The sequence below is a fragment of the Solanum dulcamara genome, chromosome 2 (assembly GCF_947179165.1).
Source record: "Solanum dulcamara chromosome 2, daSolDulc1.2, whole genome shotgun sequence".
Lineage (NCBI taxonomy): Eukaryota > Viridiplantae > Streptophyta > Magnoliopsida > Solanales > Solanaceae > Solanum > Solanum dulcamara.
Window position 1 is genome coordinate 69,245,994 of NC_077238.1, and position 23,657 is coordinate 69,269,650.

The following is a 23,657-nucleotide window of genomic DNA, read 5'->3' on the forward strand; positions in this document are numbered from 1 at the left end:
CTTGATATTCCGCGACATTATTGGAGCATGTTTTACCAAGAGTAAATGAAAATGTCAAGATCAACCTTTCTGGGGATATCAGCACAACTCCTTCCCCAGCACCATCTCGACGTGCAGCCCCATCAAAAAACATCTTCCATGTTGATACTTCCTCAATGTACAATGCATCTTCATCTTGGAACTCATCTGAAACCTCATATTCTGCTAGAAGAGGGTGATACGCAAGGAAGTTGGTGAGTGCTTTCCCTTTTACAGCCTTCTGAGGTGTGTATGTAAAGTCATATTGATTGAACCATATAGACCATCTTGCTAGACGTTCAGAGAGAACTGGTCGAGTCATTACAAACTTTACAGGATCAGCTCAAGAAATTAGCTTAATGGTATATGCCTCAAAATAGTGTCTTAGTTTCTTTATCTCATAAAGCAATTCTAAGCACATTTCTCAACATGTGAGTAATTCAACTCAGCTCCTATCAAAGTCCGACTCAGGTAGTACAATGCTTGCTCCTTTTTTGCTTCATTCTCTTAAGCCAATAGTGCCCCAAGTGATTGCTCTTTATGATGCGATATAAAGTATAAACATCCTCTCAAGTGTTAGCACCCCTAAAACAAGTGGATTCGACAAGTACATTTTGATGCTCTCAAAAGCATTTTGACATGATTAATCCCAGTGAAAAGAGACATCCTTCTTCATTAGATGATTAAAGAATTGGCATCGTCATGCCAAGTTGGAGACGAACCTTCGAATGAATGCCAAATTTCCTTGTAAACTGCGAAGCTCTCTCAAATTTTTTGGAGCAGGCATTTTCTGAATAGCATCAATCTTTGCAGGATCAACTTCAATTCCACGGTGGCGTATAATGAAGCCAAGAAACTTTCCAGAAGTAACTCCAAATGAGCATTTGAGTGGATTCATCTTAAGTCAAACTTCCTTAACCATTCGTAGATAATTCGAAGGTCTTCAAGATGGTTGTGCCTATGCCCTGTATATACTACTAAGTCATCAACGTAACATTCTATCCTATTATGAAGCGTGTCATCAAAAATGTGTTGCATCACACGTTGGTAGGTGGCACCAGTATTTTTTAAACCGAAAGATATTACCTTATAATAATATATTCCTTTTGGAGTCCGAAAGGAGTGCATTCTTCATCTTTTGGAGACATTCTAATTTAATTATACCCAGATGACCCATCCATAAATGACATAGCTTCATGCCTAGTTGTAGCGTCCACCATGAGTTCAATGATGGGCAATGAAAAGTCATCCTTTGGACACGTTTTGTTTAAATCGCGAAAATCAACATAAACATGTATCTGACCATTCTTCTTCTTGAACATTACAATGTTTGAGATCCATGATGGGTAATTCATTTCTCAAATAAAATTCAGCCTCAATGAGCTTGTTGACTTCAGCTTCAATCTACGTTACCAATTCAGGGCGAAACATGCATTGTGACTGCTTTACAGGACATGCTCTATTTTTTATCCCTAAATAATAAATAGCTACCTTAGGAATAAGGCATGACATTTATGTGTATGACCAAGCAAACACATCTTTGTATTCGATCAATAGCTTGGCATATTCTCCTTCTTTTTAAGTGTAAGTAGTTCACTAATGAAGGTTGGATGTGGATCTTCCAAAGTGCCCAGATTCAACTCCTTGTGTTCATCTACAGTTGATTGTATGCCATCTTCGAGTTTAGGTGGAACCTCTTGAACACCATCATTCACATTATCAAGGCATGGACTATCTTCTATTGTTACGTGATATGATGCTGCACAAAGTTCGAATCTTCCTTCTGGCTTCCTTCAAAAGACATTGTGATGTCTACTTCTTGTTTCTCTTTTGTTCTCTTACGAAATTAGTTGGTGAAAACAATGGTGCTTCTTTTCACCTTCAATGAGCCCTCAATGGTGATTGATAAAACAGCCTTTCTCTTCATGCATGATGGAACAGCACTACGGATCTCTTTGTTGTCACTTCCTTCACAAAAGTCTTGCTTTTCCTGCTCCACCATCTTTCTTGATAATGAATTCTTTGTAGTTCCCAAGCGATGAAAGACGGAGGTCTTTAAGGCGGTGACCTCTCCTTCTATATGCTTAAAAACTTCAATTTTATCATTGTATCCCAATCTTTCAAATACAGAGAGCGAGGTATCGATCTTTTTATGTAGTCAAACACTGAAGTTCGTTGCTGTGTTTTCTTGTCCTCAACTTTCTCTGTCTTTTCTATTGAGGTGAGGTGTGATGAAGCCATTTGCTTCTTAGATGAAATCCATAGAGGCTTTGCTAAGCTGAATCTAATCCTAAATTTTGGAGTGGCGACATAATGCCCTTGCTTTCTCAACATCATTTGGGACTTTGTAAGTCTATGTATCTTTTCACCAGTCACTTCATCTTTGAGCTTTCCTAATCTCGCAGGATTTGAGAAGTCGTAACCTGATTTTTCAAGTAGTGCGAAAACCTTTAGATTAAAATACCCTTTTATCTTATCAACTTGTGTATTGCCTTTAGAAGACTTCAAAGTGATGGCTGGTACTTGTGTAACTAGGACAGTCATACATTTTTTCAAATTTTGAAATAAATTATCACTCATTTATTTCCTTAGAAGGTGAACTTATTGAGTACATTCATCTAGTAGGGGTTGCCCCTCTCTTCGACACTCATGTGGAGTGTAACGAAAAATAAGATGATTATCATCAATCTTTGTTTGTATATATCCCTCAGATGGAGAAAGTTTAATGGAGACTCCTTGATTTCCTTTCTTAGACACCTTGATAGTGGCCTGTTGAACTTTATTCTCTTCCTTTGAATCAACATCAATTGGATACACAAGTGCGGGTTTCTCCACATTTGATTTACAATATTCTAAGTAGAATTTTTCATCTGTAAAATATGACTCAGTCTCGGTGAAAGGATTAATGTCCGCATCAATTTTGATGATTTCTCCATTTTTCATGTACTTCATGCACTAATGCAAAGTAGATGGCACCACTGCATTTTCATGCACCCAAGGATGTCCTAGCAATAAGTTATATGATGTTTTGGCATCTATAACATAAATCAAAGTATTCGATTCCATGTCACCAATGGATAATTTTACGCGAATCATTCATATGGCTTGTTGCCCACCCTAATTGAAACATTGGATCGTTAGGTTACTTTTGGAAAACTCATCAATAGTGATTCTCAACCATTTCAGCATCGTTTTTGGCATGATGTTAACTGTCGAACTGTCATCTATTAATATGCGATTGAGACATTGCTCACGGATAGATCCCAAAATGATCAAAGACCTATTATGTGGCTTAGAATCTAACAATAAGTCATTATCAGTGAAGGCAATTATAGCAAAACATGGGGCGACCTTTCCATTAGGACGTCATTCTTATTGTATCATTAGATTAAGCCCACCTTCACTTTCCTTTGATTTGTCAGTGCTAGAAATCGCATGTGCTGAACTAATTTGGCTGTCTTGAAGAAACTTTCCAAGAAAGAATTCATGAAATGTAATCGGCTTTCGAATTTTCTGTGGAAAAGAACTGTTGATCTTCTTGCTAGTACGATATTGGACAATTTTTGGTGATTGTGATTGATCCACATTATTCTTCACCACTCTCGGCTTAGGAAGTCGTATCTTTAGGACTGCTTGATGCCTTCATTTCTTGTGAGAAACTAGAGTCCAACAGTCATCTACATTGTCTTTAGGCTTGTCCTCCTCCTTTAGTGCACCTTTAAAAGCCCTCTATGAGCGATCGACTTCAACGGGATTGAAATTATCGAATTGCAAAATGATGGTATTCAGAATAACGTGTGACTAGGAACACATCTCCGACTTGGGTACTACACTAGCATGATTTGCTTCTGCTGTTTCATCTATGTCAATGATGATTTTACCTTTACTCACCAGCATCAAGATTTTCTCCTTCAAGGCAAAGCACTTTTTCATCTGGTGGCCAATGACGCGGTGAAACTTGTAGTACCTAGGGTCGCTAACTTTGATGATTTCTTCGGGCCTCTTTGATTCAGGAAGATCAATAACTTTCTTGGCTAGCAATCATCGAGAACCATAGGTATATCTGAGTCAGGAAATGGGTAAACCTTTGCCTCTAGCTTGTCACGACCCAATTCCATAGGCTGTGACTAGGGTCCGACTTGGACCCTCGTATACATAAATCTCAACTATAAGAACTATACATGAGAATCCAGAGGGTGATAGCAAATTCGTCTGCCTATAGCCTCTTTCATTTGCACCATGCCATGCAAGGGCCGACAAGACTGCCTTAACATAATAACATTTATAATATGCCATATAGGCACAACTGAATCAAACTCGTAAACAACCTACCTACATATGTCGACAGACCTCTAAGAATATTAACAGTGACATATGGCGGGACAGGGCTCCCGTTGTACCCTGAATAAATAACTATATACATTATATGATCAGCACCAAAAGCTAGGCTCCGAAATAGTGAAGCACTTCCGACATAGCTGAGTGGGAGTCCTAAGCTGACGGATCTCCAAAGTAAGTACATGTACTTACAGGCATGAAACGCAGCCCCCCCTCCCCAAAGAAAGGAAGGTCAGTACGATATATGTACTAGGTATGTAAAACATAACACATCATAGCTGAGACCATAACTGAAATAAGGATGCAGGGGATGAGTGTAACAATTAACAAATTAATGTACCTACACCTTAGGACACGTAGTCATATACATCATCATACGTTGTGCCCAGCTCGCTAAGGAACCCGGTATAATAACTATTTCATCATATTACCATATCACCATATCATCATCCCCTCTCATCATGTATATTATTTTATCAGGTCATCGTATACGGCATCATATCATCGTATATGGCATAATCTTATCGTATATATCATCATAGTACATTCGATCCACTATAGGGCTCGGGGTCACAAGTGTATCTCTATATTTTCATATGCATGCCTACGTAAGTATCCGACCTTTTAGTGAGAGAATCGGTGAAAGAGTAGTGTACATAACATATCTCACCCGGCTCCTTTATGGGGCTTGATGCCATTATCACATAGTAAAATATACCGAGGAACGTTTGGCCCAATCCATAATTTAAAACAATACCGATGAACGTACGGCTCGATCCACATTTTCATCATATCATATATATATATCTGGCTCGGGACTCGGTGAATATCTTCATCATATACGACGTCATCGTATGCTTTAACTTCATTGTATACGGCGTTTTATCATCGTATACTTCATACATACATATACATAGCCGGTCCGAAACTCGGTGAATGAGTAATAAAGCTGTGCACGATAACTTTCTGGCCAATTGTGGGACTCAATGAAAGAAGGGTTACCGTATGCACGAGTAGAGTAGTGAGAAACCATATGCAACTAGGTCATCTCCTGAGACTCAATGAAACAGTCAAGTGAGCCGTCACTTGAAGACCAAGACAGTAATTCTCTGAGGTACCCTTTAGATGTTATTAGGGATTTCATTAATTAGGGCCTCAGGAACCACAGGCGTGTACCAAGATAATGCCACAAAATTTATGCAATCAAAGACACAATTTATGCAATCAGACACATAGCTTATGCAATCAGAGATACAACTTATGCAATCAGAGACATTTATCCTCTTAGAGACTTTCAGAATAGAAGCTTATATTTCCACTTACTATTCAACATATAGGTGGCTCGAGAGTAGGGGTGTTCATGGTTCGGTTTGGGTCGGTTATTGATTAAAATCATAACCAAACCAATTTAATCAGTTTTAAATGTCTAAAACCATAACCAAACCAAGTAAAATAATAACCACCGGTTTGGTTATTGTCGGTTTGGTTCAGTTTGGTTTGGTTTTTCGATTTATGACTACCCGGAATAATTCAAATATTCTTTTTCCATATTTTTCAATTTTTTATGAAGCTCTTTTTTCCCCACGGCCCACAAGGGCGAACTTTGCTGCATATTGAGGGAAAGACATGCTGATGGCAAATCAAGTGGACCAAACTAGCAATGCAGTTTAGATTTAAAAGAACAAGTCAAACAGAGGTTCCAAAATACAAATAACTTTGTCCATTAAAATGAAAAAATTACATATTTAAACTAAACTAACTAGAGAATTCATAATATAATCAATTTTATCTTTAATTAAATTATGAAAATTAATAATTAAAAGGTATAAAATATCTTTAATTATTTATGAAAATCTAATATTATACATATAAATAATTATAAATTTTATGTATATAATTATCGATTTGGTTCGGTTATTTATTCGATTATTTTTTACTATACCATAACTAAACCAAATATTATCGATTTTTTAAATTTAAAACCAAACCAAACCAAACCAAATATCGATTTTTTATTCGATTTGGTTAAATTTTCGATTTGGTTTTGGTTTTAACCAAAACTGTGAACAACCCTACTCGGGAATAGTAATCTAACTATTTTAGGACCCTTAGTATTCAGAGGTGACTACGAGTCACGAATTACATCCGGAACTTCTAAATGGAATTATCTCTAAACTCATATCAGACATCATTTCTCTTACCTTAAGCCCCTTTCAAAGAGAGAAATAGTCAAGCCTTATATGTACTACTTATCATCCTACAGAAGACTTGAAAGGTGAGGACTCCACTTATAGCAGGAGTTCTAACATCCAGAGGTAAACAAGGGTCTTGACTCCTACTCAACGCTTTATGAATGGAATGACTCCCAAATTTCATATATATATAACTTAAGGCTAAGACATGCCAAAAGAAAAGGGTAAGATTCACATACCTTTTGTGGATTAACTGTAATCCAGCTCGCCTCGTTACCTCCTTGACCTAATAACATGAGAGTAATACTGAGATTAATGACCTTTCTCTTTCCGATTTCCAACTCTACAACCAAGTACCCATAGGAATCATTTCCTTATCCAATACTCTCGACTAGTTTGTTACTAGTTCCAAAGTTACCAAAAATCGGGCAACATCTCCCCTATAACTTCAACATCCCCGAGATTTTACTCGGCCAAAATGTTAACAACCATACCAACAACAACAACTAGCAGAATATATATAAATAAATCACTTCAACATTACCCAATACAACTCCAACAACTAGCTCAAAGCTATGATACCAAAATAGAGTTTTTAATCCTTATTTAGTAAAACCTTTAACCATACTAAACGGGGGGTCGTGTGGCTGCAAAAAGAAGCACCCACACTCTTTTTAGAACCCTTTACAGCCCTGCAACACACAACCACACCAGCTACAACCGCGGGCCACAATCACAACACCCTACGCGACTTCGATTTAGCTATGACGACTTTAATTTAATTTGTTTCTAACGTCAAGCATATTTATGCAATTTTTACACCTACAACCTTATTTAAGACATATAATATACCTTATAACATCGTCATAAACTCCAATTTGAAAGGGAAACCCTTACCTTGCCCGAAACTCGTCAAACTCATCGAAACTTGCCTCTGAAGTTCCCTTAGTGTGCCTAAAACTTCGTGGCTGTTTGATAACGTTTTGGGATGCTCCAAATCATAAATTTTCATTACTAACACCTTCATAACATCGTGGTCCACCCTAGATAATTAATTCACGGAACAAAATCGGAGACTTACCTTTTTTTTCTCCTTGGCTGAACCTACTCTCTCTCTAGTTCTAGATTTCTCTTCTCTTCTTTATTTCTCTAGAAGCCTCTTGAACTTGGAAGATAAATGACTTTATTGTACATAAGAATGAGTCATAACACACACACAAATATATATAGGCTACTTTAGGGGGTGACACGTGTCAACCCCTAAGTGGTGACACATGTCAAGCCCTAAGTGGTGACACATGTCAAGCCCTCATTAGGCCAACACATCCCTTCCTCCTACCATAGGCTATCACATGGCAGGTGGGGGTCCACCCCCTTGCTCCAGCTGCTACCACGTGGCACTCTCCCTTGCTTCCACGTAGCACTCTCTCATGCTTCCACGTTTCACTCTTTTTTCCTCCTCGTGGGTTTGTAATCTCGTCTTACTTTACGAACCTATGTAATCCTTGCTACTAAGCTTGGTATGTACTCAAGTTGCTTAAGTATGTAAGATTTCCAAGTTGGTAGCTTACGTAAGTAAGTCGAGTCCTACGACTCATTATTTGGTCTCCAACTTCTTCCGGATTCTTACAACACTATTTCCAATCTTTCCTATCATGAGGTGTCACATTCTCCCTTTCTTAGAGTTGTTTGATAGCGTTATGGACTATCCAACTCCCATGGTAACTTCTAAGAAGCTTGAGAAGCTTTAAGAAGCTTTAAGAAACTTAAGAATCCTTCCAAAAACTTAAGAACCTTTCAAGATACTTAAGAAGCTTAAGAACCTTCCAAGATACAAAAGTACGGGGTGTAACACAGCTCCCTTAATGTTGGACGACGTTTCTCCTCTTTTGGGTATTGCCTCGGAGATTCTTCTTCCTTCAATTTTTTCTTGGTTGTGACCTTTACAGAAGTTGCCTTCACCGCCATAGATTCTTTAGTTTGAATCTTTGAGGTCATACCTTTCTTGAACTCCTTCTTTTCTTTTGTCAAATCAGTAAAAGGAAATATCTTCCCATGACATGCGATGCTCAACTACATGTCATGTGCTCGCGTAGCAAGCTCTTCAAAAGTTTGTGGTTTGATCCCTTGTAGAATGTACTAAAGATCCCAATGCATTCCTTGAATGCACATTTCCGCCGCAGATATTTCAAAACGGCGATCTTTTCAATCTAAACTCAACGCTCTCCAACGATCTTTGCTTAGTGCCAGTCAACTCTATCATGCTGACGGTTCGTCGAGTGCTATATAAACGATTGAGAAACTCCTTTTCGAGTTGCTCCCAGCTATCAATAGACATACTCTAGGTCGATATACCAGTCAAAAACGATGCTGATGAATTGTGGAGCATCAAAAATGGCACGTACCAACATAGATTTCATCGCAAACAAGATGGATGTTATGTTCGTTAGTGAAGGTCAAGATGTTTTTCAGTGTGTCCCTATCCAAAATGGTGCCTAGTGGATTAGAAGAGTTGGTCAAAATCAAGCCTTTAATTTTGATATTTGCTTGTTGGGCTTTTTCATAGGCCCTCTTTGATACATTCTATTAGGGGTGTACATTGACTGAGTTGATTCGGATTTTTTACAAATCAAATCAAACCATTTGTGTCGGGTTATTAAATCTATAAATTAAACCAAATCAATAAAAGTCAAATTTTTCGATATTAATTTTTCTCGGGTTTTTCGAGTTTTTTTGGGTTTTTCGAGTTTTTTTGAGTTTTTCATAACATCTAATAAAAAGCACAGAGCAGTGCTTTTTAAAGAGTTCTAGTACAAAATATCAACATATAAGATGGAGGTAGAATACTGTTTGAAGCTTTAACTTTATAATATAACTTTATAAGATGAGCTTTTTTTTGTATATTATTTAGATGGGTTTCTCAAGTCCAAATCTAAATGTAAGAAAAAAACAAAAATTATGAAAAAATTTTAAAAAATATTTATAAATTACATTTTAATAAATATTTTTATGTATAACATAATTTAAAAGTAGTATATCTATAATCGGCTTGGTTTGGGTTCGGTTTGACTTTTTTTAGTTAAAACCAAGCCAACCCTATAATGGTCGTTTTTTTTTTCAAACACCAAACCAAGTCAAACCAAACCACTAGTCGGTTTTTTTTTTTCCGATTTAGTTCTATTTATCGATTTGTCCTGTACAGTCCTACATCCTATTCTATAGTAATTTTAAAATTGTTGGGTAGAAGTTGTACACTAGTTCTCCAACATAGGTCCCTATTGAATCTATAATATTAATTTGCAAATATGGATCAGTAAACTGCAAAATATATATGATAACTAATTTTTTGTACTATTAATATATATAAGTTGTACACCAGTTCTCCAACATAGGTCCCAATTGAACCTGTTTTTTTTATTTTTTATCTATTTATTTGTTAACTCGAATATATTACTTTAGTAATATTCACATTATTTTTAAAGTTGTGTACTTAATGATATGAATTACATACATAATAATTTATTTATTTTATATACATATTTATTAATTGACGCGGTACACACATTCAAAACAGGTACACTAAATTAATCTTGTTTAATAACGTAAAAAATTTAATGCATGCATTAACATAATTAAAGATACCCATTGAAACCTTTTCCATCTTATTTAATTTGTGGAGAGTATTTTTATAAATAAATAACTTTATTTTTTGAAATTATATGATGTATATTATTTTTTAATAAAATAAATTAGACACCGCATAAAAATAATTTCAACGTATTAATATTTTGAGTTTGTAGGGATTTTAAAAAATATTTTACTCAGGTTCTTAACTCCTAGGGAACGTATAATGCAAAGCAAATGTGGGGTTTGAGAGGGACCCCAACAGGTTTTTTATTTTTTATTTTTTATGTAAACATTATTCATGTAGTTTTTTGTTTCATAATTTTGTTATTAGTATTTGTTATTTCTTATACTTTAATTATGAAATTATTTTATCATAACATATTTTATCATGTTTTTTATTGAAAATAATTTTTTTACCTTTCATATAGAGGTAAGGTCTATATATATACACATACTCTCTCAAATATCACATTGGATACATTGTTGTTATTAATTACGAAGAAAAATGGCGAGAACTCACATTTATAGATACACATTATTAAAACAATATTAAATACCAAGAAATAAAACTGACAGTCATCCGCAAGTTATATGATAAAATCGAGAAAAATATGACAAACTTCATAATATTGGAAAATAGTTTCTCGAAACTCAAAAGTCGAGGGAGTCCATTGGCTAGATAAAATAAATGACAAATTATTTTATCATTTTATTTATTCTCTTCAATTGCAGTTTTGTGCTTTAAAAATCAATGTTCGACGATTTTCATAAAAAAAATTGATGGGCTCCCTCGATTTTCATTAAAAATAAAATAAAGAACAATCATAATTTTTGCGCATTTTTTGCGAAATCAATCGACAGATGATCGTTAATTTTAAAATTATAGTAGTTGCGCAATTTTGCACAAAAATTATCGACGGATCCGTTCGTTGATATTCATAATTTTTTGTTTTTAAAAATTCACCCTCTTTCTGATCGTGTCTCTGTCGTATCTCGCTTGTTCTTTATAGTGACAATTTTAATAGTTTTTGTTACTCTAAATTTATTTTTATAGTTAAGTTCAACTTTTTGAGTTGTAATTTATCTAATTTATTTATATCTTTTTATTATGTATTATTATTTTTGTGAACATATTTTAGGATTTGATGATATTTTCTTGATATTTATATTTGAATTCTTTATAATAATTCCATCAAATTTAACATATCATTTGATAAATATTCTGCCAGATATTGAAATTGTTAAATTATGATAAACTTAAGAGATTAAAATTATTAAGTGCATATTTAAATTTACACTTATCATCAAACATATCCTCATGGCCCATTCTGCAAAAGATGGGATAATACATGACAATTGAGTGAAAGGCTCTTGATTTTTTTGTCATTTTGTGTCCATGAAAAGTAATTTTGCACTCTGTACAAACAGAATTAGCACCAAGTATTACATGAAATGATCAAATTGACCTCATTCAAATTAGATTTTCTAAAAACACTCATGTTGACTACCTCCTATGTGCTCTATTCTGTGTTGTTTTGAAAGATTAATAATGCAGAAATTAGTAATATAGAGATTATTTTTTATCAGGTGTTTAATACATTGCTTTTTACCTAATTTTATGTTTGGTTTGAAATTTTACAAAAAATATTTTTTTAATTATATTCTTGAATTATTATGAGATTATCTATTTTATTTAATTGGGTCAAGGTAGATAATTGTCGGAAAATATTATTTTTTGTGGTCTTTTAACTAACTAGGAGAAGAATTATTTTGTTGTCATATTTGCTATTTTCATACTTGAATTATTAGAGGGTAAATAATAGTCCTCTTAATAAATTGATCACTTACAAAACGTTAACTTTTAGTTTAATAAAGATAAACCATCTACTTTTAAAATTAAAAAGGCGGTAAACAACAGTAAAATCGAATAAACCATCTACATTTACACAAAAACATTGCAAGTTGTTTTAATATGAAGTTAATATCTTAAAGGTCACTCAATTTTTGAGAATTTATTGAACAAGTTCATTGAACTTTGTTTTGTATCAATAAAATTACTTAATTAGGCCTTTGTATCAACAAAATCACTCAACTAAATTAATTATCAAAAAAAATTGACATGATAAACTTTTTTTTTATGAATATGAACCCACACATAAATAAAATTCAAAAATTTGACATGACAATTTTTTTATAGTATGTAAATATGAACCCACAAATAAATAAAATTTGTAACCTAATTTATTTAAATAAATTTACTAGTACAACACTACAAATATAAAACATAAAATCAAAGAAAAAATGATTACAAGGATTTGAAGAGTATTTTTGTCTTTACATATTTAATCTATCCTATGTATTACTAATAACACCAAATGAAAGATATTAGTTAAGGGGTGTCAAAAATTTTACTAAGGGGTGTCAAAATATAAAGTAAAATATTATATGTTGTTATCAAGGATAGAACACACAATCTCAAACAATTTTTGTAACCCCTTAAGCACTACACTAAAGTTTCAACTTGTGTTAAGAGGTGTCAACACTTGTATATATATTCATTAAACCAAAATTTGACCTATATATACAATGTAGTTTTTCAACGAAGGGGTATCGCTTGACACCCCTTATCCGAGGGTGGCTCCGCCCCTGCGAACGATCCTTATTATAAATAGTAAAATGGAGTAAATGACCAAAATGATCTTAATGTATGAGTAATGCTTTATTTTAGTCTTTAATATATTTTACTTGACTAAAATGGTTCTTAATGTATAACAAATATGTGCATTTTGATCTATAATATATTTCGCTTGATTGAAATGGTCCTTAATATATAACAAAAGGTATACATTTCGGTCCTTTACTTTAAACCAAATAGATTTATCCCAAAAAAGTGGTAAATTTAACTGTGGACTCGACGTGGATAACGGAATCCACTATTGCTGTTTTCTTCGTTAACTCTAAAGAAAAGCTCCATGAAATCTAAAAATATTGTCTTTACTTTCTCTAACAAAAAAATAGTGAATTTTGTTAGCTACGTAGGGTCTATAGTTAAATTTAAAACTTTTTTTTTTTAAAATCTGTTAGATTTAGGGTAAAAGACAAAATAAACATCTTTTGTTATACTTTAAGTATCATTTCAATCCATTGAAATATATTAAGGACCAAAATAAACACATTTATTATACATTAAAATTTTTATTTCAATCAAGTAAAATATATTAGGCGGAACCCATGGGTGACCCCCTAAAGTTGACATCAATTTTCATTTTGACACTTCAACTAAACTTTGTTCATTTTAGACATCTCAAGTAAGGTTTCGATGTGTCGTTTTGACACTTTTTTTACAATCACCCAAATATCTAAAGTGTGTGTAATACACTTGTCGATGATGTGTCAAAGTGACCAATTAAATAAAGACATGCGATATATATATCAAAAATAATTTTAAAATAATGACTTTTGAGTAGAAAAAAAAAGTGGCCATTAACTTGATGACATATGTCATTTTTTACCCAAATAATAAAAAAAAGAAGAAGAAGAAATTCATCTTCTAATAAAAAGTGATTTTTGAAAAAAAAAAAACCATCCCCACCTAGTTGTCTTCTTCACCCACCCCACCCAGTCGTTGTTGTCTTCTCCACCTCCACCCACCCCAACCCCTACTCCTTCCCCACCTATATTGTCTTCTCAAGAAACACTATCAACAGAAACTATTTTGAAAAATTTATTTTATAAAGATATAATTTTTTCTACTTTACTTTTAAAAAATCAATTACTAATTAACAATAGAAAGAAAATAAGAACTAGATCTAGACAATGACAATGAGATTACAAAATCAAGGTCCAAAGTAATGGAGGAAAACATCTAAAAAATGGAGAAGAAGAAGAACAAGAAAAAAGAATAAAAAAAGAATATATTTTTTAAAAAAAAGTGATCTTCACGCGCTTAAAATGGATGCAGCACACGTAATGTGCCAAGTCAGCACAAAATATCAAAATGACACATCATAACCTTACTTGAGATGTCTAAAATGAACAAAGCTTAGTTGAGGCGTCTAAGTGAAAATTGGTGCCAACTTTAGAGCCATCGATAGATTCTGCCAATATATTATGGACCAAAATAAAATATCATCCATACATTAATGACCATTTTGATCATTTTGTGTAGTAAAATGCATATTCAATGGACTATTGTGAATCTATTCTCAACATAAGATACCTTTTTGTGACAAAAAAAACCCTAAACCCAAACCAAATGGAGTGCATAAAACCTTTGGTCTGCCATTGGTGATGGAGCAAGCACAATCAACCCTGTGAAAACTTGAAAAAGAAACAGAAAATTCCCTAAAAATAAAATCCTAAACCCAACCAATACCTTTCATCTTTTTCAATGGAGCACCATCAGCAGAACAAACGGAATCAACAAGAGGGCATGACAACCCAGAAGAAAAAACGGAAAGAAGTTGCTGTTTTTGGAAACTACAGAAACTATTATGGCTATAGAGTATGCTTTTCTCATTAATTTTAGGTGCTAATGGATCATTTTTTCATCTAATATAAGGAAATGAATGTGTATTAGGTGGTCGGTAGAGGTACCCTGTATCTGATAAGCGGTCACCGGCATCCGAAAAAATGTATGTAGGAGCAGAGCGAATGGGATGTTATCTATGGGGATTAGAACCCTTACGAGAAGTTTGCAATGCTTTGCTTTGTGGGTTGTACTGTTCTCTAAGATTTAGCTGATTTTTAGACTCCAAAATCTCCTTTTTAAGTATTCTATCAATCCCATTAATAGTATTTTTGAATTTTGTTGCATAATGAATCAAGTTTTCCTCACACAGTAAATTTTTTGGTTGTGGGTGACTGAAGATCTTATCTATTTTTTGCTCACTTCCTTCATATTATTATATGGTATAACATCTGTAAGACTTGTATGGATGTATTATTTGAAAGGATGTTATCTCCAGCAAAATTTAGGTTTCTATTGCCTCCCGTGTTTTCGAGAAAATCTTACTGCTCCCATGTAGGAACACTCGTGGGAGCAGGAGCAGCACAGAATTTCTTTTTGTTTTGTTTCCCTTTTAGTTGGACTCTCACTCTTTGGTATCTCTTGTGCACAGATAGGTCAGGATTTGGAGGAAGATCCAAGATTAAAAGCTATGAAGAAGGAGTGGTTTGAAGGCAAAGATTGTCTTGACATTGGTTGTAACAGTGGAGTGATCACAATTGCTATCGGTACAAATTTTTATTTTTAATTGCATAGCTGATTAATTTGGATATCTGTTTTTAAATGGGGTTCTGAGTTAGGATTTCACCTTACTTTTACTCTCTTATGGGACTTTAGGTTGATAATCCCTGAAACATTGTCTACCAATACATATTATGCATTTCCCTTTTCTTTATCTTTTTTTAATATCAGACTATCAGTTACTTTTTTTATTACAGCGCAAAAGTTTAACTGCCGAAGTATCCTTGGAGTCGATATTGATGACGGTAAGTATATGAACTTTTCATTTGTCTATATATGTGTTGACATTAGTTGATTCTGGCATGGAGAAATGAGGAACTGATTATGATGCTATAATTTTTCATGCAACATGTAATCTGCATAAATTACTGTCACTTATTGCAACATGTAATCTGCACAAACGATTGTTTTGTCCATCTTAATAATGTGTGGTTGGATTACTATGTCATACTGTCACTTATTGCATAAACTTGGTGTCTTGATCTCTTTTTCGACTTATTTCCATAGTTGCCGATAATTTCATATTTTGTTATCCAAGTAGTCATCTTAAGTAATACATGATGTGATGGATCTAGCATTTGAGATGCTAGAATGTAGTTTTTGACTTTGATTATCTTTGTTCACCTCTTCCAGCAAGAATCCAGGATGCAAATTGGACTCTCAGGAAAACAGTGAGGAGTACTAAAGGTGTGCCGGCAGTGGTTGCCAAATCGACTGAATCAAAGAATGTAACTGGTATTGAAAACCGTGAGGCGGAGTCACCTAAGAAGCCCGCAAGCACTGATTGTACAGAATCTCATCATGTGCAAGAGGCAAATTTGTTTGACATAGTCTCTTTTAAGAAGGGAAATTTTGTTCAGAATTGGTATCCAGGGGGAAATACATCTTATGATACAATTATTTGGTAAGTTCTCTTTTCCTTGAGTTATCTTATTTGTATGGTTCCAGATTATGAAGAAATCCTTCTTTTTCATTGCTATCCTTTTCTGAAATGATAGCGAAGATATGATATGCTTGGAAATTGTGATTCCCTTCCAAAATCACCCAAAATAATGTAAAGGTTCACCCCTTTTAGTGGTATAGGAAAGTCATATGAGTAGAACAGATGATACTAGAAAGGTGCAGGGCCCTCAATCTTTGGCTTTTCCAAAGACTGAGTGCTTGAATTAACCCCCGGCGGTTACTTACAGAGAAGATTAGACCCGGTTTTCTGCTTTTCTTTATCTCACAGGTCATATAATCTGAAGTAATAAATTAATATAAAGTATGTTCGCCTTTACTATTGTGAGTTTCTGTAGTATTAGGTGCTAGAATATTTTGTTTTAATTCCATGAATGTGTGCATGATCAATTGAATTTCGTCTGATGCAGTTTAAGCGTGTCAAAGTGGGTGCAGTTAAACTGGGGTGATGAGGGACTAATAACTTTATTTTCGAAAGTCTGGAGGCTTCTTTCACCGGTAAATGTTTTACGTATTAGAGGGGAAGCATCTTCTTGTAAACAGAAAAAAATAAATATGAAAATGGGTTCTGGAAATAATTTACTGAATAACATTTTTTGACTGTGTTTTTTGGTAATAGGGTGGTGTCTTTATTTTGGAGCCTCAGCCTTGGAATTCATACTACAGTAATCGTCTTGTATCTGAGGTATTTATTCCCTTTCATATTGTCGCTAGCTTAAGATATGTCCTTTTTGATAATAATTTGTACAGCCAGTACCTTATTTTGGTATCGTTTCCTTAGTACTCGAAAAGTGGTGAAAATTTTCCTTTGAAGCATGTTAATGTTTTCCTCGCGATGCAGACAACAAGAATTAATTATCAAGAGATTAGGATCCGTCCAGAAGATTTTCAAGATGTACTTTTGGACAAGGTACGTCGTAGAGAATCTTTAAGTTTATGAAACTTGGAAGATAAATATTTTATGATGCGGGTAGGTATGACTGATACATCAATCTTTAATCTGAATGCAGATTGGATTTAGAATGGTAGAGGATATAACATCTAGTGCATCGGGTCGCAAACCTGGGTTTAATAGACCTATTTTTGCATTCTGGAAGTGATCCATTTACACGGTTATGGAAATTGCTTTTTGTTTGATGTCTTTGTATTGTATATATATGGAGTTATATCAACAACAACATATCAAGTGTAATCCTACAAGTAGGGTCTGAGGAGGGAAGGATGTATGTAGACTTTAACCCTATCTACCTTTGTGGAGATAGAGAGGTTGCTTCTGAAAGACCCTAGGCTCAACAGGAATGTACATCGAGCTATTGAATTTATTCCTAATCTTTTTGGAGTTCTGAGGCTGATGATTTATTTCACCTCACTTGTAATTGGATGTATATTTTGCCTAACTGATAATTGCATGCATTGGTATGGTAGTTTAGTCAATTTTGAAACAACTGGTCGTCAAATACAGGTAGCTGTAGAAACTTATGAATGTTTTAAGCATATAAATAGTACTCCAGGAAAAAATGGTGACTTGATTTCGCAACCTTAAGATTGGAAGTGAGGGTCGAGGGGTGCTTACTATCTGAGCAACTCCTCCTTGTCCAAAATTGGTATAAAAGAAACGCCAAAACGGTATGCTTGTACATGCATGCTTGCTTCTAATAAACCATGTCAAACTTTCTTTAAATCTTTTACAATCATTATTTTATTATAAACTAATTAACTTGACAATTTTATAAATGAAGAAGAACAAGAGAATATAAAGAAAGTATTAATATAGAGAGAGTAGTAGAAATTTTCTTTTTTTTGTGTATATTTACATTGAAGTGTAAGGCTATATTTATAGCCATATATACAAGTGCAGGAAAATATTAGTGAGCAATTTACCCACTTAAAAAGTAAATGGACTATCCACAATTGTGAAGTGGACAGCCAATTTACTTGGTTGATAACACTCACCCTTGGATGTCTACGTGAAATGTGTTTCATTAAAACTTTACAAAAAATAATATACATTGTTATTCTGAACATTCATAGATGTTGTGCATTGTTAAAACCTTACTAGAAAAAACCCAATGGGAAAGAGCCTAGTGAAGGAAAAAGAGTACACACATCTTGTAATACGCCTTGAGTGCTGCCTCATTAAAAACCTTACCAGGAAAATTCGGTGGGATAAAACCTTGGCTAAGGAAAAAAGAGTACAACGCGAATTTTGCTCCTCCTGATGAAAACATCACTTAACATCTCGAAGACGATGCATTCCAATTTTGTATCTCATTTTCTCAAAGGTTGAAGTTGGCAATGCCTTGGTAAACATATCTGCTAAATTGTTATTTGAACGAATTTGTTGGACATCTATTTCACCCTTCTTTTGAAGATCATGAGTGAAAAAGAATTTTGGTGAAATATGTTTTGTTTTGTCTCATTTGATGTATCCTCCATTCAGCTGAGCTATACATGCAGCATTGTCTTCATATAATATTGTTGGAGCATTTTTTTTGTCAAAGAAAGGCCACATGTTTCTTGAATGTCTTGAGTTGTTAATCTTAACCAAACACATTCTCGACTTACTTCATGAATGACTATTATTTCTGCATGATTTGAGGAAGTGGCAATCATAGTTTGCTTTGTTGAACGTCATGATATAGCTGTACCACCACATGTAAATAGATAGCCTGTCTGCGATCGACCTTTATGGGGATCATATAAATATCCTGCATCTGCGTAACTGATCAATTGTGATGTGGAATCATTTGAGTAAAACAATCCATATCAACGGTACCTCAAAGGTATCTGAATATATGCTTAATTCCATTCCAGTGTCTTCGTGTTGGAGAAGAACTAAATCTTGCTAACAAGTTTACTTAGAAAGCTATATCTGATCTAGAATTGTTGGCAAGATACATTAATGCACCAATTGCACTAAAGTATGGTATTTCAGCCCTAACAAGCTCTTCATCATTTTCATGAGGTCGAAATGGATCTTTATTAATATCAAGAGATCTCACAACCATTGGGATACTCAATGGATGTGCTTTATCCATATAAAACCTGTTTAAAATATTTTCAGTATATGTTGATTGATGGACAAATATCCATTTGTAAAATATTTAATTTGTAGACCAAGACAAAATTTTGTCTTTCCAAGGTTTATCATTTCAAACTCTTTTTTCAGATATTTTACTGCCTTTGAAAGTTCTTCCGGAGTTCCAATAATATTCAAATCATCAACATATACTGCTGTTATGACAAATTCAGATCCAGACCTTCTCATAAAGACATAAGGGCAAATTTGATCATTTTTATATCATTCTTTTAGCAAATATTCGCTAAGACTGTTGTACCACATTCGCCCTCATTGTTTCAGCCTGTATAAGAATTTCTAAAGCTTTATTGAGCAATTGTCTCGAGAATCCTTGTATGCTTCAGACACTTTGAACCCTTCGGGAATTTTTATAAAAATATCGTGGTCCAATAAGCCATATAAATAGGCAGTGACCACGTCCATTAAGTGCATTTCAAGCTTTTCATGAACTGCCAAATTCATTAGATATCTGAAGGTAATTGTATCCACCACAGGGGAATATTTTTCCATATAGTCAATGCCAGGTCTTTGCGAAAAACCTTGGGCTACAAGTCGTGATTTATATCTTACTACTTCACCCTTTTCATTTCATTTACGCACAAGTGAAGTTAACTCTGCTTGAATTGCATTCTTCCATCTTGGCCAATCATTTCTCTGTCTGCATTCATCGACAAATTTTGGTTCAAGATCCTTATCTTGTTGCATTATTTCAATGGCAACATTATAAGCAAAAATATTATCGACCACAATATCATTTCGGTTCCACCGTTTTCCTATTGAGACATAACTTATTGAAATTTCTTCATTCTTATTATTTTTAGATACTTGGACCTCCTTGGTGGTATCACCATTTGTTGTGTCTTTGGGCTCTTCTTGAGCATTTTCCTCCAAATTATAATCATCTTGATCATTTATTCCTTTTCTTTTTCGAGGTTTTTTGTCTTTGGAACCAATTGGTCTTCCACGTTTTAAGCGTGGCCTAGACTCATTTGCCTGAACAAGTTGTCCTAACGGGACATCAACTCGAACTTGAGCATTAGCAGCTGGGATATGCGATTTAGTAACCCATGGAAGGTTAGTAAATGCATCCGGCAGTTGATTTGCAATATTCTGCAAATAAATCATTTTTGAACTTCTTGCTCACATTGATTTGTTCAAGGATCTAAATGAGATAATGACAATGAATTCCAATCTATCTCATTTTTCAACTGCTTATGTTCTCCCCCTAATGTTGGGTATACTGATTTATCAAAATGAAAATCAGCGAATCTTGCCGTAAATAAATCTTCAGTCATAGGTTCCAAATATTTTATAATAGAAGGAGATTCATACCCAACATATATTCCCAACCTTCTTTGGGGACCCATCTTTGTGCGATGCGGTGGAGCAATTGGGATATATACCGCACACCCAAATATTCTAAGATGGGATATATTTGGCTTCCTTTCAAACGCCAACTGTAATGGAGAAAATTCATGATAATTTATTGGCCTTATGCTCACAAGTGCTGCCGCATGCAAAATAACATGCCCCCATACTGAAATATGAAGTTTTGTCCTCATTAACAATGGTCTAGCTATCAATTGGAGGCGTTTAATCAATGATTCTACTAGATCATTTTGAGTATGGACATGACCGACCGGATGCTCAACTTTTATTTCAACCGACATACAATAATCATTAAATGATTGAGATGTGAATTCACCAGCATTATCAAGACGAATTGTCTTTATTGCATAAATATGAAAATTGTGCTCTTAACCTTATAATTTGAGCTAACAATATCGCAAAAGCCATGTTGCGAGTTGATAATAAGCACACATGCGACCATCTTGTAGATGCATCTATCAAGACCATATAATATTTAAATGGTCCACATGAAGGATGAATTGACCCACATATATCACCCTGTATACGTTCCAGAAACGCAGGGGATTCAATCCCAACCTTAGTTGCTGATGGTTTGATAATTAGTTTTCTTTGGGAACAAGCAACACAAGAGAATTCCTTAGATTGAAGAATTTTCTGATTCTTCAAAGTGTGTCCATGTGAATTTTCAATAATTTTGCGTATCATATTATAACCGGGATGGCCCAACCGGTCATGCCAAATGATAAAATCATTAGAATCAGTAAACTTTTTGTTTACAATGGCATGTGATTCAACAGTACCAATATTTGTATGGTACAACCCAGAAGAAAGTGCAGGTAATTTTTCGTGCACAATTTTCTTCTCCATATTTATTGTAGTAATATAAAGGTATTCAACCTTTCCTTCATTTGTCGTCTCAATATGATAGTCATTTTGACGAATAACCTTGAAACTTAACAAGTTTCTTTGAGATTTACTACAATACAATGCATTATCAATTATCAATATCGTTCCTCCAGATAGTAATAAGGATGTTTTTTCAGAGCCTTCAATCAATTTTGTACTACCAGATATTATATTGACATAGGCCTTTTTCATAATCAAATGACAGAAATATTTCTTTTCTTTTAATATCGTATGAGTTGTGACACTATCCAAAATGCACATATCTCCATTATTCATTTTGAATTCAATTGAAGACTGAGAAATTTATTTATCTTCATAAAATAAAAATGCATTATAAGAAACAAAATAAGTAATAATATTGCTAGAAAAACATAAGTCTCCTTTTTTTCTTAAAAGTTAAATTATGGTAATTTAGAATTTAAAAAATTATATGATTCAATTATGATGAATGTTACAATAATTTAGTTTATGAAATTATATTGTAATGAATTTGTAACACAGAAAAATGATTGATAATATGAACCTAACATACCAAATTATTAGAATAAGAATTAACAAATTGAGGTGTGACACGTTAATAATAAACATAATTTTATATTAATAATTTACTAGTGAATTAGTTTAATGAACTTAGAATTCAAAATGTTTATGGTAAGATATACTTATTAACCTTAAATAAATATTATACATAAGTATTAAAAACAAATATAAAATAAATAAAATTATAAAATATTAATATAATATTATTCATCATGTATAGATAATTTGTTTATTGGCAAAAATAATACAATCATTATATAATATTAATGTCTAAAACATTAACAAGAATAAACAATTAGTATAATGACATTAAATAAAGCGAATATTATTATTTTAGTAACAATATGATATTAAGATTAAATAATAGCACACCAATAGTAACTAATTACAACATTGTAAAATAGCATAATGTAATAAACAATATACAATTATCATAAAAATGTGGCCCTATTTTTTTTAATTATTATTATTATTATTATTATTTTTAAATACATAAACATAAAAACACGATAATTCAAAGTACATAAAAATGACAATATATTGAAAAATATGAAATTAAACATCAATTAAGATCCTTAAAAAATCTTTAACCTTTAAATGAGTAATATCATTGAGGTCATTAAAATCATCAATCCTCAAAGCCAGATTTGCTTCAATATTATCATTATGCAAATGCCTTGCCTCAACATTATTTTCGAATGCCAAGTGTGACTCTATCTGAGCATTAGAAGAAGAGGCACCACCTCTATTTGCCTTTCTTTTGAAAGAATTTTGAAAAAGTCTTACAAAATGCTCACACGTTCGACATTCATTTTTCCAGTGGTCTTTCATGCCACAACGATAACAGTTACTTCTTGAAGGGCCATTTTGAGAACTGATATTGTTCTCCCTATTATGTTGACCACCACCACGATGATTATTATATCGTCTTCTGTCATTGCCACGTTCACGCATATTATTGTGGCCATGATTTTTATTTTATCTTCTTTCAGACTGGCCATGTGCTTTTACCATATTTGCCCTCGATAATGGAGCAGTTTCAGTGGGACAACCTTCATAATTTTTCATTAAAAGGGCATTATGTTGCTTAGCCACCAGAAGGCATGAGATCAATTCAGAGTATTTTTTAAAACTCTTTTCACGGTATTGCTGCTGTAATATTACATTAGAGGCATGAAAAGTAGTTAGTGTTTTTTCTAATATGTCCTCATCATTTATAGTTTTCCCACATAATTTTAATTGGAAAGTTATTCTAAATACAACAGAATTATACTCAATTACAGTTTTAAAATCTTGAAACCGTAAGTGCATCCACTCATAACGAGCCCTTGGCAATACCGTTGCCCTGAGGTGGTCATACCTCCCTTTTAAGTCTTTT

At 33.6% G+C, this 23,657-nt stretch overlaps 1 protein-coding gene across 1 annotated transcript; it reads left to right on the plus strand.

The window, feature by feature from the left end:
• Positions 1–14,344: 14,344 nt before the first annotated feature.
• On the plus strand, positions 14,345–17,759 carry LOC129880652 (probable RNA methyltransferase At5g51130). Its single transcript, XM_055954779.1, has 8 exons — positions 14,345–14,679; positions 15,296–15,410; positions 15,621–15,668; positions 16,057–16,327; positions 16,794–16,881; positions 17,003–17,068; positions 17,225–17,293; positions 17,394–17,759. The coding sequence occupies exons 1-8, from the start codon at positions 14,566–14,568 to the stop codon at positions 17,481–17,483; spliced, it is 861 nt and encodes a 286-aa protein (XP_055810754.1). The 5' UTR covers positions 14,345–14,565; the 3' UTR covers positions 17,484–17,759.
• The last annotated feature ends 5,898 nt before the right edge of the window (positions 17,760–23,657 follow it).